The following is a 14,859-nucleotide window of genomic DNA, read 5'->3' on the forward strand; positions in this document are numbered from 1 at the left end:
GATTTGCCTGCAATATAGAGTCAATAAACTGCCATGAACACTCCACAAGCCCCTACTCTTCTTCTCCCATGTGATCCACTAAAGACCCAAATAAAATAGGGTGAATATACGTCAAATAAACAAATTTCAAACAGAAAATGATTTATTGCCAATACTGTACATTTACAGGAGTCATTTCAACTGAGCAGGACCCCAGAACAGAAACATACAACCCCCTGCAGCCCGTGACAGTATCCGTGTTCAACTGCTTCACATTTAATTTGAGGAAACACTCCATGAAAAGGTAATGTGGAGTGTCTACAAGGGTGTGAGCTACAGAGAAGTACTTCCGAAGCTCAATTACGCTTTATTACAGTTTACTTATTACGGATACCGTGACAGCTTGTAGTTGAAAGAGCAAAACAGGCGCAGTTACAGCGCACCATCAACCCCTGGAAAATCTCCCAAGGCCAAGAACCGGTTCAGTTTGAACTCAAAATCAATGGGACGTTCTCTGGGAGGCCTGTAGTTCCCTCTCATTGTCGTGCTCAGGTAGGGTATGAGGGCACAGTTCTCTTCAAACAGGGCCAGCTTCTTTTTGTATTTCCTTCGTGCGTAGTCCGTGCTCTTGTGGTTGAAGGCTGTAAAGAATGTGGGATTTAACTTGCACACTGCGCGACTGAATTATCAATGAGATGGTGAGATTTATCATTGCCATGAACATTACTGGCCTTTATTTTGGTTTTAGGCAAACGTGACACCCTGCTTACCTTTCAAATAGAAGGCTAAATAGAGGAGAGCTGATCTCTGTATACTGAGAAAGGGATACTTTGGTTTGAGGCAACCAACGGCCGTCATTGCCTTGATTACTGGTACTGCCACTCCCTGGAAAATAGAGGCATGGTTGCTAAAAATGTCTCAGAAAACAGGAATATTACAACATTTCTCAGTCGTGTTTAAGTGTGTCTGACCTGTTCCAGGTAGCCCAGCGTCGGAAGAGAGGTGAGGGGTACGGGCTCACAAAGAGGAGGGACTTTAGTGGGCAGCTCCTGGTCCCAGTACGTCTCAGGAATCCTTGACGGATATAGAATGAGTAACTCTCAGACCCAGCATTTTAATATCAAAGTAATGTGACACATCTTGAGTGCAGCGGGTGACCTTTGTGAGAAGAAAAAAAAGGGAAACATGCACCTAAATACACAAAGAGATAGCTCCATACCTCAAAAACTTGTCCCGCTTCTGCTTTGTCTCAAAAACGTAGATACGTTCTCTGTATTCCACAGCGTATTCCAGCTTTCCTCGAACCAGGGCTTCATATCTAAAAGCAAATAAGCCTCGCATGAATAGAAAACTGTGACGCAGTTTAGGAAGAAGAGATCTGACACTGACACAGTCCATCTTAGACCATCTTAGACCAGACCATCTTAATTTTATAGTGACAATCGTTTACCATTATGTGATTTCAAAGTGCAAAGTAATTGTATAGAGTTATTAGGGTAGTTAAACATCCATGGATTAATAATGTACAGTAATATAATTGTAATAATTGAAGCTTATCCCTTACTCATTTTGTTTTACTTTGTGTTATTTATTTATACTTTAATGATATTTTCAGGAGTTGTGACTCAAAAAGAACCAAACTTTGTTCGTATTATGTTGAATTATAAATGAATCATGTACCTCCTCTTGCCGTCCAGGTAAGTAACGGGACAGAAGCCCTTCATCTCAACCTGCTGTGGGAACCTGTTCTTCAACTGACTCTCAGTCAACTTTCTCGGCAGCAGGTGGGGCAGTGGGAGGGCGCGCGGGCAGCCAGGTTTCACAAATTGGTCAGGTGTTGACAGAAATTTCTGGAGAGAGCGACATAAAAAAAATTACACACCCCTCATTGTACAGACCCAAGTGTTATTTTTCGTAAACACACTGTATATTTCTCCATTTTCAGTTTTGCTGCGTCTTGTTTGTACTTCATTATTTTACTGTGTGATGCGCTGATTCTGGAAACCTTAGTGTGATGACAGAATCTACAAGCAGAATTTGAAATATCTGAAAAGAACAAGCGGACTGGTCTCAAATGCATTCCCTGTATTTATGCTGACCATCTTAGGTGAGCATCCCGGACACTGACCTCTAGATGGTTTTCGCCACACATCTTATAATAGGATCCCTTGAATTCGGCTGCATTAGTCAAAGACACAACTTCTGAGCAGTCCACCAGGTGGTGATGCAGAGCCAGGCAGACGGGGCAGTACTGGCCAAACTCCCCGAGCCGATTCTCCAGCTCTTTGGGTGTGATGCACAGCCTGTTGATGCAGGCTGCTTGCCCTGTTAAACCAAGAGGTTTTCAGAAGGTTTTAAACGTATGCACATGTAAAAAGGCTACAGGCTGTGAGTTCTAGAGCAACTTTACAATTTCACTGTATAAATATTTGTACAAGCTCATCACATGAGAGACAAAATAACTAAAAAGTACTCACCGCTTTGCATCCTCTCCAGGTACGAGTGGATACATTTCATGCTGATGCTGACTTCCTTTAAAATGTTGTTCCAAATCCACCATCTGCTCTTCAAGCCGTCAAGTACAAGCCAGTTCTGGTGCTGTCGTTGGAAGTGACGCCTTACATGCTCCACTTCCTTCGTGTAATTTGAATTACAAACGTGGAGGATCTCAGAGCTGTCGTGCATCAGGTGAGGCCTACAACGGGTGGAGAGAGTGGAAACAAGACACATTTTATTATTTGATTTTTTTGATGGTTTGTTGGTTTAATCCTATAGAGTATATCCTCTTACTTGTCGGGCTTCATCTTGTCTACAAGGCCTCTCTTCAGCACTTCCACTGTGTCCAGCTGAAGCTCAACCACTATCATGGGGATGATGCTGCGAGACCCCATCAGTTCGGCCTGCTTAACCGTCATCGGAAACCCATCCAGCACATACCTGGAATGCAAAAAAAAAAATAGTCTTAACAGGAAATAGGAATAGGCATAATGTACAGGTTTCTTGATATAATGTTTGTCTCGAAACACCAAAACACATGGATGAGACGAACACCTTGTCTCACCCTCGAGTGCTGCAGGCCGAGCTCATGAGCGCCACCTCTAGACACTGAATGGCCAGTTCATCAGGCACAGCGAGGCCCTGGGTGAGATGCTTTTTCATCTGGACGGCCAGATCGGTGTGCTCCTGAGCGTTAAGCACCAAACGCATAGCTTCACCGATGGACATCCGAGCCACACCGTATTTCTGAGCAAACATCTGTGCCACTAAATGAATAACAAAATAAAAGCAAAGCAAAGGAAATGAGAATAGTTAGGAATTAAAAAAAAAAGTAGTATTCATGAGGATTATTTTCAGCTGTCTTAAGTCTTACCAGTGGTTTTTCCAGATTTAGGAGGTCCAGTGATTGCCACTTTAATAGGAAGTGACGGAATGGGCCTAGGTTGCCTAAGGTACTTTAAGGGGTTGTGCATAAATATTTTGCGGTTCTCCTGGGATGCAAAGAAGTAGATGTACTGATTGAAGAGCAGGGGATATGCGGTGTCGAGGGGCCACTGCAAAGGCTGGATCAGGTCTCTGTCTTTGTATTGCTGCAGGTCAGAGGATGTGCACAAATAAAAAACCTGTTACAGTATACTATTTAGCTGAAATCTGACACATTTTTTGCTGCATAACGTGACAAGAGATAACCTATACTATTGAAATACACATTTGCCACGCCTAAATGATGCCTACTTTGACGGGGTCGCAGCAGCCAAAGGCGCTGTGTCGCTTGTAAGATGAGAACAGGAGCTTGAGTGCCAAGACGTTTAAGATGGGTTGGCATTTGTGGAAGAGTGACTCCCTGTTGGTCAGCAGGGACTGGATTTTCTGGAGAAACTGGTACCGAACAATCTGGATCTTACGAGACGCATTGATTGCCAGCTTGGGTATGTTGTGGTCACTCAGGAGATCCTGATGATAGAACAACACAAAGCACATGCTGTGTAACCGTAAGTAAAACACAACGACCTCACGACTTCATGTATTATTAGTAGAAATGATCACAGTGTTTGCAACAGTTGGTTAGGTGACTGTGTGTGTTTGTGTCTCTGCACCGTCACGGTGACAACGCTGTTTTCATCCGCCACAAAACGCTCTTCTATTTCTATCTCCAGCCGCTCTGTAGCTGCCTCCTCATTCTCCTCATTCTCCATGTCTTCATTATCCTCCTCTGAAGGAAACTCCTCCTCCAGCATGGCCTCTATCTCGTCCTCTATGTTGTTCGCGGTTTCCTCCTCTTCATCGGCTTCTTCTGCCTCTTCATGCCCGAGCTGTTCGATTAGCAAACAGGGAACAGAAGAAAAGGGGTCGATCAATGATGCCGAAGGAGGCGAGGATAATGGCGCTGCGTTGAGTTTGCCTTACCCCTGTTTGGTCTGCGTTAGAGCCGTGCTCTGCCATGAGTTCAGCCCTTCTCTTCAGGATATTCTCCTCCTGTGTATAAAAAATAAAGCTACACATTTACGAGATTCTCACATAGGCAGGCAGACAGCAGTTACACTATTATTAAAAAACTACTACTAAGCTTTTGTTTTCTCACCCGGTTTTTCTTGCGCAGATCGCGAAGGAGGTTCATCTGCGCCTCGCGTTTGTTGTGACGCTCGCGCCAGTTCTCCCTGTACGTGTGCAGCAGACGCGTCTGAACGTCCGTGACCTCCACTTCCATGACTACCACAACGTCGGGGAAAAGCTGCTGCTGCAGCATGTACTGCGCCTCATTAGAATCGTTAGGGAAGCCCTCCAAAATAAAACCTGTAGACCTACAAAACAGAGTATCTCGTCAGTTGTCACGTACTGTACACGCATCTTAAAAGGCGTATAAATCAATGTAGGTAAGTGTAAAATGTCTAGACTCTTCTCTCTGGACAGAGCTTCTTCTTTCCTGTCTTTGCGCTAAGCTAAGCTAAGCTAACTGCCTTTAGTGTTTAGTGTGGAGGCAAGTGGCATGTGTGTGTGTCTGTGTATAACTACATGTATGGCTCATGTTTCCAGTATGGTGCAATAACCATATCCAGTATCTGTGGACTGAGCGGGTCCTTAGTGGACAGGTAGGCTTGGATGGCCATTTCTTCATCAGTCAGTTCAACTTCCTGCTGTAGGCGCACAAACGCAAAGACAAAATCAGTAAAATATGTCAGAATTCATCAACAAAAAGTTGGAGCGATAAATCAAACAGAGGCTGGAGGGACGTTTCGTTGAAGCTGACCTCCACGCCATTTGTGTTTTCAGAGTCACCCTCTGTCTCCTGCTGGTCCAGTCCCCTGGCTTCCATGATTAGGGCGTCCAAGTCTTCAGCAGCATCCTCTAAGGAAACCGCCTCGTCGGCATAAGGCACACGCTTCATTGTCTTGGCCATGATGAGCATCTGGAGCAGCTCCCTGAACTGAATGTGGAAGAGCCCGAGTTGCCTCGCGAGCCACTCACCGTGAGTCGTCTTGCCTGACCCTCTGGTGCCGAGCAGCAAGATCCGTAGGGCAGGGGGCTTGGGTAGAAGAGGACAAGAACCATGTGAGGGGGATTTTTGTTCGTCTTGCTACTGTATAACGTTTTCTTTCTCTCCTCCTCTCGGCTCGTACCTTGAGAAGCTCAGTTTGCGCCATAAATTGCGCGGGGTTTTGAAGGAAGGAGTCTCTGGCTTCTGGGCTGGAGAAGTAGAAGGTCTTTTCACGGCACTTGGCTGCTATTTTGTCTGTACAGGGAACCAGCACGTTGTGGGTTTTTAATGCGACAGGGCAGAAATGATGAGTGTCGCCTAATACTCTCCTGGCCATCGGGTCCCCCTGTGTTCATGAAGAGGACAGAGTTGCATTTGGTTATTTGTCAGTAAAGCAATAAGGCCTCCTTTAAAGCCTTTAAAGTGAAGAGACTCCCCAGTGTACTGACTTCATCCTCCTCATCCTCTCCATAATTGTCACTTCCGCCCTCCTCTCCTCTCTCCAGCTCGGTTAAGGCCTCGATATCTTCTTCCTCCTCGTCCTGGTCCACTGCCGACAACTCCCAGGACGCGTACTGAAAGGGTTCTGAAGATCACCAATTACAAACCAAAGACGAATAAAACTCTTTACTCTGTTCCTCTTACAGTTCGCTTGAAACCAGACCATTCATTCTGATCAACTAAAAGACCTGAGGTTTTCTGTGGCGCAAAGAATGTAAGGACTTACGTCAAGAGGCTTTACACTCACTTTCCATCTGCTGAACCATCTCTTGAAGCAGGTTCTCTGGGCTTTTGCTGCCAATCTCCAGTACGCGGTGAGCGAACGTTAAAGCAGGCTGCATTTGCTCCCATTCTCCTGCAAACTGCTGCAGCTGCAGTTTATACTCGTTCATCTCTGGGCCATCTGGATAACCCGACTCCCACTGATCCTGCAGTACCACGGCTGTGGCCGCACAGAGGGGAGACAAAAAGAAACCGACTTTTAACACTTTTCAGTTCAACAGTGCTTTCGTGTAACTTGAAAAAGGTCTGCAGGATTGGGGAAAGAGGGATTGTGGAAACTTCTGTATACTATGATAAATATGCGTTTATGAACCTTGAGCTATTTCAAAACTGATTTCAGTTGTAAGTCTTAGTGTCATTGTATTTAGTGGCACACTGGAAACTCTTTGATCTGATTCTGTATCTTGATAAAGATTATATTTTCCCTCTTATACCTAAAAGCTTTGCATTCTTGATCTTAGAAATAAAAGCATGCCTCACCCTCTTCTTGGACTTTGTCAGGATCTGCAGGCCTGGTGGTGTCCTGTTCGTCTGCAATTGACAAGAACGCATTCAAACCAACGATCACTCAATTTTGAAGGAGAGCATGGAAATGGAAGCTGTTTTGTAGACAGGTTATACCATCAGTCTCCTCCACAACTGTCTCTAGGTTTGATTGCACCTCTGACTCCTGCTCCTTTTGGTTTCTAAAATAGAAATGAAGTACAAAATCGAAAGCATAAGCAATCCAACTCAGATGTAACTAACAGCTCAGACCGCCTGTTGCATCCCCACTTACAAGACTTGTTTCTCATCCTGTAACCTCTTCCTCACAGCCTCGTCCACAACTTCCTTATTCGTCTCGTAAGCTCTCTTCAGAACTGCAAAGTGTATCAATGAGGGTGTAATATGCAAACACAATGCACAGTCATTTTAGTTTAAAAATACAAATAAAAAATGGCATCAACTTGTTGCTTCGTCTTTGTGTACCCCTACCCTGATGCCCATCACTGTCCTGGAGACAGAAAATGATGTCTGGCAGGATTCCAGCCTGCTGCAAGGAACCCATCTGGGAAACGTTCTTGGGAAAGTTGTCAAGCACCCAACCGGTTCTTCCCTCAGTATCTGAGTCCAGCTCTTCAATCTGTAGCATCAACCTCATCATTAGTTCATCTGTGAGAGTTACATCTGTCTGTGTCAAGCCGTGTTACACCTTAAAAGCCTGCGTGCACGTGCCATCTTTAACACACCTCTTTAATTCGCGCCTCTAATACCTCAGCATACAGGCCAACGGGAGATGTTCCCAGTTGTTTGGCTTCCTCCAGTGCGCTGAGCACCACGGCTTGTACCTCTGGATGATCCTCCGTCACTGAGAACAGACAAAAAACATGTTTCAGCATATTAACTTCTACAGAGCTAGATTCATGTGATGAAACAGAATATCAAAACATTCATTCTGTGTATGGCAGTAAAAGCCCCTTATGCACAAACAATGCTTTATACCACATATGTATATAAAACGCAACTCTACTGGTGATACTGAATATCCTCAACAAATACCAACAAAGTTCAATTTACCTGGATTTTGTCCACCATCTTCCTCCATCTTTGACTTGATCTTCTCTATAGCGGCCTGTGTTGTCTCCTCTTTGATTTTGTCAAGACTCTCCTGTTCAACCCTGGCCAGAACTGGCTGCAACAGTTCCTGCATGTCGACTACAACCGCGTCGTAGCGCTGAGCTAGAAGCTTGCACACAGTGCTCTTCCCTGCCTGAGGTGGCCCAGTGATGGAAACTCTGCAGGGCGGCCTGGGCATCGGAGGGAGCAAGTACCGCCGGGGGTTTGTTACAAACTTCTGGTAGGCCTCCTGAGACGAAAGGACGTAGAGTTTGTCCTGGAAGCTGTGCAGTGGTTGGGACGAGAGTGGGTTGCCGTTTTTAATCCGTCACGTTCGAAGCAAGTGGACCGATTCCCCGCCTCGGAAAAGCTTATGAAAGATCACTCACCCCACGGTGAATTCAGGCTTGCCAGGAATGACATCGCCCTCTTTCAAAGCAACAGGACAAGTTCGGCCCCAGCGGCTCCTTCTCCACCTAAACCCAGGGGCCACGGTCCTGGAGGCGGACATAATTCTCAGCAGGTCCTCCTGGAATTTTTTTTTTTTTAGAGTGGATTAAACAATACCCAGACCATGGCTCTTATGGCTCAGTTGCAGATTGTTTGTTCATATTCACGACTCAACTGACTGTGTTTTGTATTAAAATAACAAAGGTTGGCAAACCTTGTCAACGTCCTCTGGGAGTTCTTCATCATCAGTTTGGTGGAGGAGGACCGGAATGGCGACACGCATTATAGCCAAAGATTCAAGACGAGACGTTACAGTCTAGAGGTAAAGCAAAAAGACAAACAAAAACAGTCAGCCATAATTGTTAGTCATTACTGAACATTTACATGTATGCTGAATCACAGAACTGATGCCTCTCGTTTAAACAATTAATAGTAAAAATGTACTATGATGAAAGCACGTGCAATTCCCAACAGTTGATGGATTCATTTCCAGAAGAAAGTTAATTTATTGCTGTTGTGTTTACCAAGTGCAGCTCTTCAGGTGTATTGTTTCCATCCAGCTCCAGCAGGTAGAGGGGGTTGTGGTCTGCCATGTAATCCTGAATTTTTTTTTTAATTAAAAAAAGCAGAATTTTAGCCGTTGTTTTTTTTTCTTTTGTTGATGAGAAGATTCTTTTTTTACTTTCTTTTATTCTGAAAAATCGTAATAATAGGAAAGGACAATGACATTTTGGTGTGTAGAGCAATGGCCCACGCTGCACTGTCAGCATAGTTTCAAATATATCAAGTGCCTGCTAACAAAACTAACACAAATACAAGTTATTCAAGCACAGGGAGACTCCACGTCTGTGTGTGGGCAGTTCTTTTAACCTCCTGATTAATGTTTGAGTCGTTCAGAACTTACGGTAACTCACCTCCAGTGGTCTGAGCATGTTCTCCTTGTACATGTTGATTCTAACAAATGCGTTTTCTGCTAAATTCTCTGGCGTCCACACCATCTGGTTAATAATATCTCGAGAGAGTTCCTCCTCCTCAGCCTGCGAACAAAATAAACATTTAACTGACATAAAGGGGCGTTTTGGCTTTATAGGTTTAAAGTTTAAAGTTGTGGGAACAAAATGATTGACCTGCGCCTCCTCTTCCTGCTCCTCTTCCACATCCTGAGCCTTGTTCTCTTTTTTCGCGCCGTACGCCTCTTCGACCTCCCACTGATCCCTGCTGTATAACTGGCCCGTCTCTGGGTGCTGCTTCAGACCAGACAGCCTGCGGACCAGGTCCGTGTCGGCACACTGGTGGAAGAGTGTAAGGTCATCGTTAAATTATGCAAAACTAAAAAAATAAAATAAAATAAATAACACAATGCACAACTTTTAAAAGAAAATTGAACGGTTACTTTGATATTGAGGATGAAATCGGGCGTTAGCTTGAGGGTTTTGATCAGGTCAATCTGCTCACGCGTCTTCAGACAATCTTCTGACATGAACGGCAGGCAGCTCAGTACGTAGCCTGCATCACAACGCATGAATTATTAAACAGTGGCAAAGCTCCAGTTCTGTTCTTTTGAATGTCAACTTACTGTGCTATTATTGCAGATTTATGTCACACATTCAAGCTTCATGCTTTAAAACTTGATCACACTCTACAAAACTGTAGCTTGAGAAGCATATTTGCTTTGCACGGGCATCAATTTAAGACTACAACTACACAATTTACCATAGTGCTCCACATCTGGTGAGTTAAGCCTTGCGAGAATCAGCTGCAGCACCACATCTTCTGGAATAGTTCTCCCCTCAGACAAGATATCCAAGAGCTTATGTTTTCAAACAAAGGTTTGAGGTGTTAATGGAGACGAAGAGCACATGTAAACACAATTCAGACACAGATACAGAATGTGTTTCTCACCTCCGTGCCTTCCTTTGTTTCGTTTTGTATGTGCGAGTTCAGCAGATCGGTATCTGAAATATTGTTAAATGTCGAGATGAGTTGTTGAATTGGTATGCAAAGAAAAAAAAAATATATACACAATCAAAGCACTCACCGTCAATCAGGATACACTTCCAGGACTCTGCAATTTTTTTGGCCAGGCTGGATTTGCCAACACCCTGCCACAGAAGGAATATGGAAGTGGGTCACAAGTGGGTGCTACAGTTTTGGCTGTGCCATCGTGTGCAGGTTTCTACATGCAGCAACTGTTGATTTACATCCTCACTACCTATATACAACTTAAACACTGTAAACACTCAATCTACAGTTCAATAGGTACACTAGTAATCTGTGTGTGTTTTGTGCAATTTGTAAAAAAGAGAGAAATTACCGGTTTTCCGACAATAATGAAGCAAGTGGGTTTAGCAAGAAGACTTTCTCTGTCACCTTCATCTTCTATGAGGTTGTCCACCAGACGATCCATTTGAGCTGAGTGAACATAAAGAAATAATATCAACAAAACAAACAAAACACAGAAAAAGCGAACAAACTCTCTTGTAATAATATCAAATTTCTGCTGTCATATAAAGCTTATCAAAGCATGAGTGGACTTACTTTTACTTTGCGGCGTCCCTTTATTCAGCTTTACAAGTTTATTATTAGCTTCTCTTAATCGTCGTTGACTAGCATAAACTGACCCCGCTATCCATAGCAACGCGGTTACCATAGCAACTCAGAAACTAAACGCGGCTAGCTTGTAGCTTTGAGTGCTACCGCGAGCTTTTTAAGTGCTGAAAGTACTTTTACCGCGTTAAAAAAATGTGTTAATTCTCATTTACAACTACTTACAAAAGCCCAAAACATCACTTTAGTCAAAGACACGCGTTCAGGGAGCGAAAAGTGATCCAGTTACCAATCTCGTATTCAGTCCTTCGAGCTTTTTGACTCTGCGAGGCACCGTACCGGCTGACAGGTCAAACCCTGCATGACAGTCACCTGACTAAAACAAATTCATGTTGCATGCTTTTGGATGCTAACTGAATATAATCGGGCACGTTAAATGCGCGATTAGTTTAGTTATTAGGTAAAAAGTCCAAAGTAGTTGTTCTGGCTGCTCGGGGAGATGTTAACTATCGCCACTGGAGACGATTTGTGGTTTAATGCGGCTAGCTAGCTAGCTAGCTAAATGAATGGTGAGTGATGCTATCTAGGAAGGGCTATGATAACATGGGCACAGTAGTTTTAGGGTTAAGCGTGAGTGTGTTTTTTTACTGTTTTATGAGGTGAAGTTGTAGATGTAAACGTCGTGTTTTCATTGGCTCTGCAGCTCTTCTGTTGTCTCTTCTGTAACCGCTGGAGAAGTCAGGAGTAAAAACAAAAATGCCTCAGTCAGCTGCTGTCATCAGTGGGATCCAGAAGATGGTCCTGTACGAAACCAGAGCCGTAAGTCTGCCGTTGTGTTTATGTTATTATTATCATCGTAGCTCCCAGTCAGTCTGGTTATATGTCACATAATCAGCTGGCAAATAAAATTGCTCTAAATCCTATTTCATTTTCGTATTGTTTTGGTTTCCCTTTGACTTCCCCTGATGCTTGCTGATAAGTTTAAGTTCACACTACATCAGCAGCAGTGCTAACATGATAAAGACAACGCTATTTTTCGCAGGACTTTTTAAATAAATGGCATGACAACTGAGCATTTCTAAACTGGACAAACACAATCTTTCAGAGCCCTGGAGGAAGTACCTTGCGACAGACAGTGGCACAACTCTTTATTCACGACAGAAACAATAATTCAATTCTGCAAAAACATAATAGAATCAATCTTAATCTATGATGCCAGCATTACAAATAGTTCAGAGGTATAAACTTAAGGGTGGAGAGGGATGGGGGCAACCGTCATAAAACTGTATTTGTCTGCAAACACTAGATGGCAGCAAAAGCCATCTACCGAGTTTGATAATTTACTAAACCAGCCATCAGGACATGACCTCCATGAAGTCAGTTGTGTACAGTTCTATCATAACTCTTTAGACGATCACTATAATTACAAATTACAAAGTCAAAGGGACCTTTTTTTTTTTTAGGATGGATAAGGTCTGTACACATTTAAACATGTGCAGCTGAGAAACAAGTGCGTCTTTCCTTCCTTCTGTTTTAGTGAATGCTAAAATGAGGAATTTGGGGTGCACGGTGCGTGCACGCATGGCTTCACTTGTGCATTTTTTAACAAACAAGATCGTGTCATTGGTAAAATTAAGCTGCGAGCGGGGCGATAATCGTCAGGCATCTCTACGTCACAAATATTTTGACTAAGAAACACTTATCATTTGTTTCTGAGCCCTGTCGAACCACGTTACTGATACACGGCCTGCACAACTGTCGTGGACAAAGAGGGCTCCATAGGATGCTGGGATGTGTGGAACAGGACAAAACGGATGTAATAGTCGCGGACTGTACTGATACATGATGTTCCAATCTAACACTCTTTAGTGGACCGAAAATCTCGGACCATTCTGCAACCCAGCATGAGAAAAATAATGACTTGAAAGAAAGAGACATGCGAGGAAGACTCAAATCATGACAAAGGAGCATATCACAATGTGACATTGCGATCAAATATGCGCTTTTCCCACATGTACTCTGATCTCTGTGTGCACCCCAATGTCGTATGAGCTTATATAATACAAACAAGCCATGAATACCTTATGTGCATAATTCCACGGACGTTCATTAAGTCCTCCATGAGTTTTTCAATGTGACGAGAAAAAAAAAAAAAAAAAAGGATTAGTGTAATATAGAGGCTGCTGAAATGTGTTGCACAAAGCATAGAATTAAATACAATATGATGTCTTTCAGTTGCCATGCAAGCTCCCTGTAAAGGCCCTTGTGATAATCTGCACCGAAAGCCTTGCAGCCTGCAGCCTATTCATGACTTTATTTCTCTTCTCAGAGGTATTTTTTGGTTGGAAGCAATCAGGCACAGACCAAACACCGAGTCCTAAAGATTGACCGCACAGAACCCAAGGACCTGGTCATAATTGACGATAAGGTAAGTGGAGAGTTTCCGCCAGACTTACTACAGTGGCAGCGTATACGCTTATGTAATACAGTACAGTACGCCTGGGGGGAAATTGTACAATCACTCAGCCTTTTCAAAGTGTATTGTCGATGCCAACTTGGCTGATTAGCGCTGGGTGCCCCCCCCCCCCTTTCCTCTCTGCTGCTCATTACCAGGATCTACGAGCTGGTAGTTGATTTGTTTGCTCGTGTTCTGTGTGATTAGGATCGTGATGTTTTCGTTATTATGAAGCATCTGTGACTTAATCTCCATCACCCCCACGTTCCCATTCCTTCAGATACACTACATTGCCAAAAGTATTCACTCACCCATCCAAATAATTGAATTCAGGTGTTCCAATCACTTCCATGGCCACAGGTGGATAAAATCAAGCACCTTGATGTGCAGACAGCTTCTACAAACATTTGTGAAAGAATGGGTCGCTCTCAGGAGCTCAGTGAATTCCATGCACATGCCACCAGTGCAACAAGTCCAGTGGTATTATAACAAAGTGGAAGCGATTGAGAACAAAGTGGCAGGTCACGTAAAATGACGGAGCGGGGTCAGCGGATGCTGAGGTTCATAGTGCACAGAGGTCGCCAACTTTCTGCAGAGTCAATCTCTAGAGACCTCCAAACTTCATGTCGCCTTCAGATTAGCTCAAGAACAGTGTGTAGAGAGCTTCATGGAATGGGTTTCCATGGCCGAGCAGCTGCATCCAAGCCATACATCACCGAGTGCAATGCAAAGCGTCAGATGCAGTGGAGTGAAGCACGCCGCCACTGGCCTCTAGAGCAGTGGAGACGTGTTCTCTGGAGTGACGAATCACGCTTCTCCATCTGGCAATCTGATGTATGAATCTGGGTTTGGAGGTTGCCAGGAGAACAGTACTTGTCTGACTGCATTGAGCCAAGTGTGAAGTTTGGTGGAGGGGGGGGATTATGATGTGGGGTTGTTTTTCAGGAGCTGGGCTTGGCCCCTTAGTTCCAGTGAAAGGAACTCTGGATGCTTCAGCATACCAAGAGATTTTGGACAATTCCATGCTCACAACTTTGTGGCAACAGTTTGGGGATGACCCCTTCCTGTTCCCACATGTCTGAGCACCAGTGCACAAAGCAAGGTCCATAAAGACATGGATGAGAGAGTTTGGTGAGGAAGAACTTGACTGGCCTGCACAGAGTCCTGACCTCAACCTGATAGAACACCTTCGGGATAATTTGGAGCGAAGACTGCGAGCCAGGCCTTCTCGTCCAACATCAGTGTCTGACCTCACAAATGCGCTTCTGGAAGAATGGTCATAAACACACTCCTAAACCTTGTAGAAAGCCTTCCCAGAAGAGTTGAAGCTGTTATATCTCAAAGGGTGGGCCGACGTCATATTAAGCCCTGTGGATTAAGAATGGGATGTAACTTCAAAGTTCATACGCGCGTAAAGGCAGATGAGTGAATACTTTTGGCAATATAGTGTATTACACTGGGGAAACTGTTTGTTTTTCATTTCATTGGCATCATATAGTGTTCCATAAACCTCGTATGGATGCTGTAGACTAATAAAGAATAAAGTTATACAGAAAGAAAATTAACCTCTCACCTG

The 14,859-nt window shown here is 44.0% G+C and overlaps 2 protein-coding genes across 2 annotated transcripts in view; one reads left to right on the plus strand and one right to left on the minus strand.

Moving 5' to 3' along the window:
* Positions 1-350: 350 nt before the first annotated feature.
* ak9 (adenylate kinase 9) lies at positions 351-10,689 on the minus strand. Its single transcript, XM_084560475.1, has 34 exons — positions 10,596-10,689; positions 10,320-10,383; positions 10,184-10,236; positions 9,995-10,091; positions 9,675-9,787; positions 9,196-9,570; positions 8,806-8,880; positions 8,496-8,597; positions 8,221-8,360; positions 7,793-8,115; positions 7,465-7,583; positions 7,211-7,358; positions 7,014-7,095; positions 6,857-6,921; positions 6,716-6,766; positions 6,201-6,395; positions 5,902-6,038; positions 5,595-5,798; positions 5,225-5,500; positions 4,990-5,108; positions 4,559-4,778; positions 4,384-4,452; positions 4,074-4,289; positions 3,712-3,930; positions 3,350-3,566; positions 3,041-3,242; positions 2,770-2,916; positions 2,457-2,674; positions 2,108-2,304; positions 1,660-1,829; positions 1,199-1,297; positions 951-1,053; positions 750-864; positions 351-620 (listed from the first exon to the last, which is right to left on the minus strand). The coding sequence occupies exons 1-34, from the start codon at positions 10,686-10,688 to the stop codon at positions 412-414; spliced, it is 5,232 nt and encodes a 1,743-aa protein (XP_084416601.1). The 5' UTR covers position 10,689; the 3' UTR covers positions 351-411.
* fig4a (FIG4 phosphoinositide 5-phosphatase a) overlaps positions 10,689-14,859 on the plus strand; it is a 53,731-nt gene continuing 49,560 nt past the window's right edge. Inside the window, exons 1-3 of the mRNA XM_084560476.1 lie at positions 10,689-11,397; positions 11,532-11,647; positions 13,158-13,256. Of these exons, the coding sequence (XP_084416602.1) occupies positions 11,585-11,647; positions 13,158-13,256 (162 nt within the window). The 5' untranslated portion in view covers positions 10,689-11,397; positions 11,532-11,584. The remainder of the gene's footprint in view (positions 11,398-11,531; positions 11,648-13,157; positions 13,257-14,859) is intronic.

Source organism: Chelon labrosus (assembly GCF_963514085.1).
Source record: "Chelon labrosus genome assembly, chromosome: 14".
Lineage (NCBI taxonomy): Eukaryota > Metazoa > Chordata > Actinopteri > Mugiliformes > Mugilidae > Chelon > Chelon labrosus.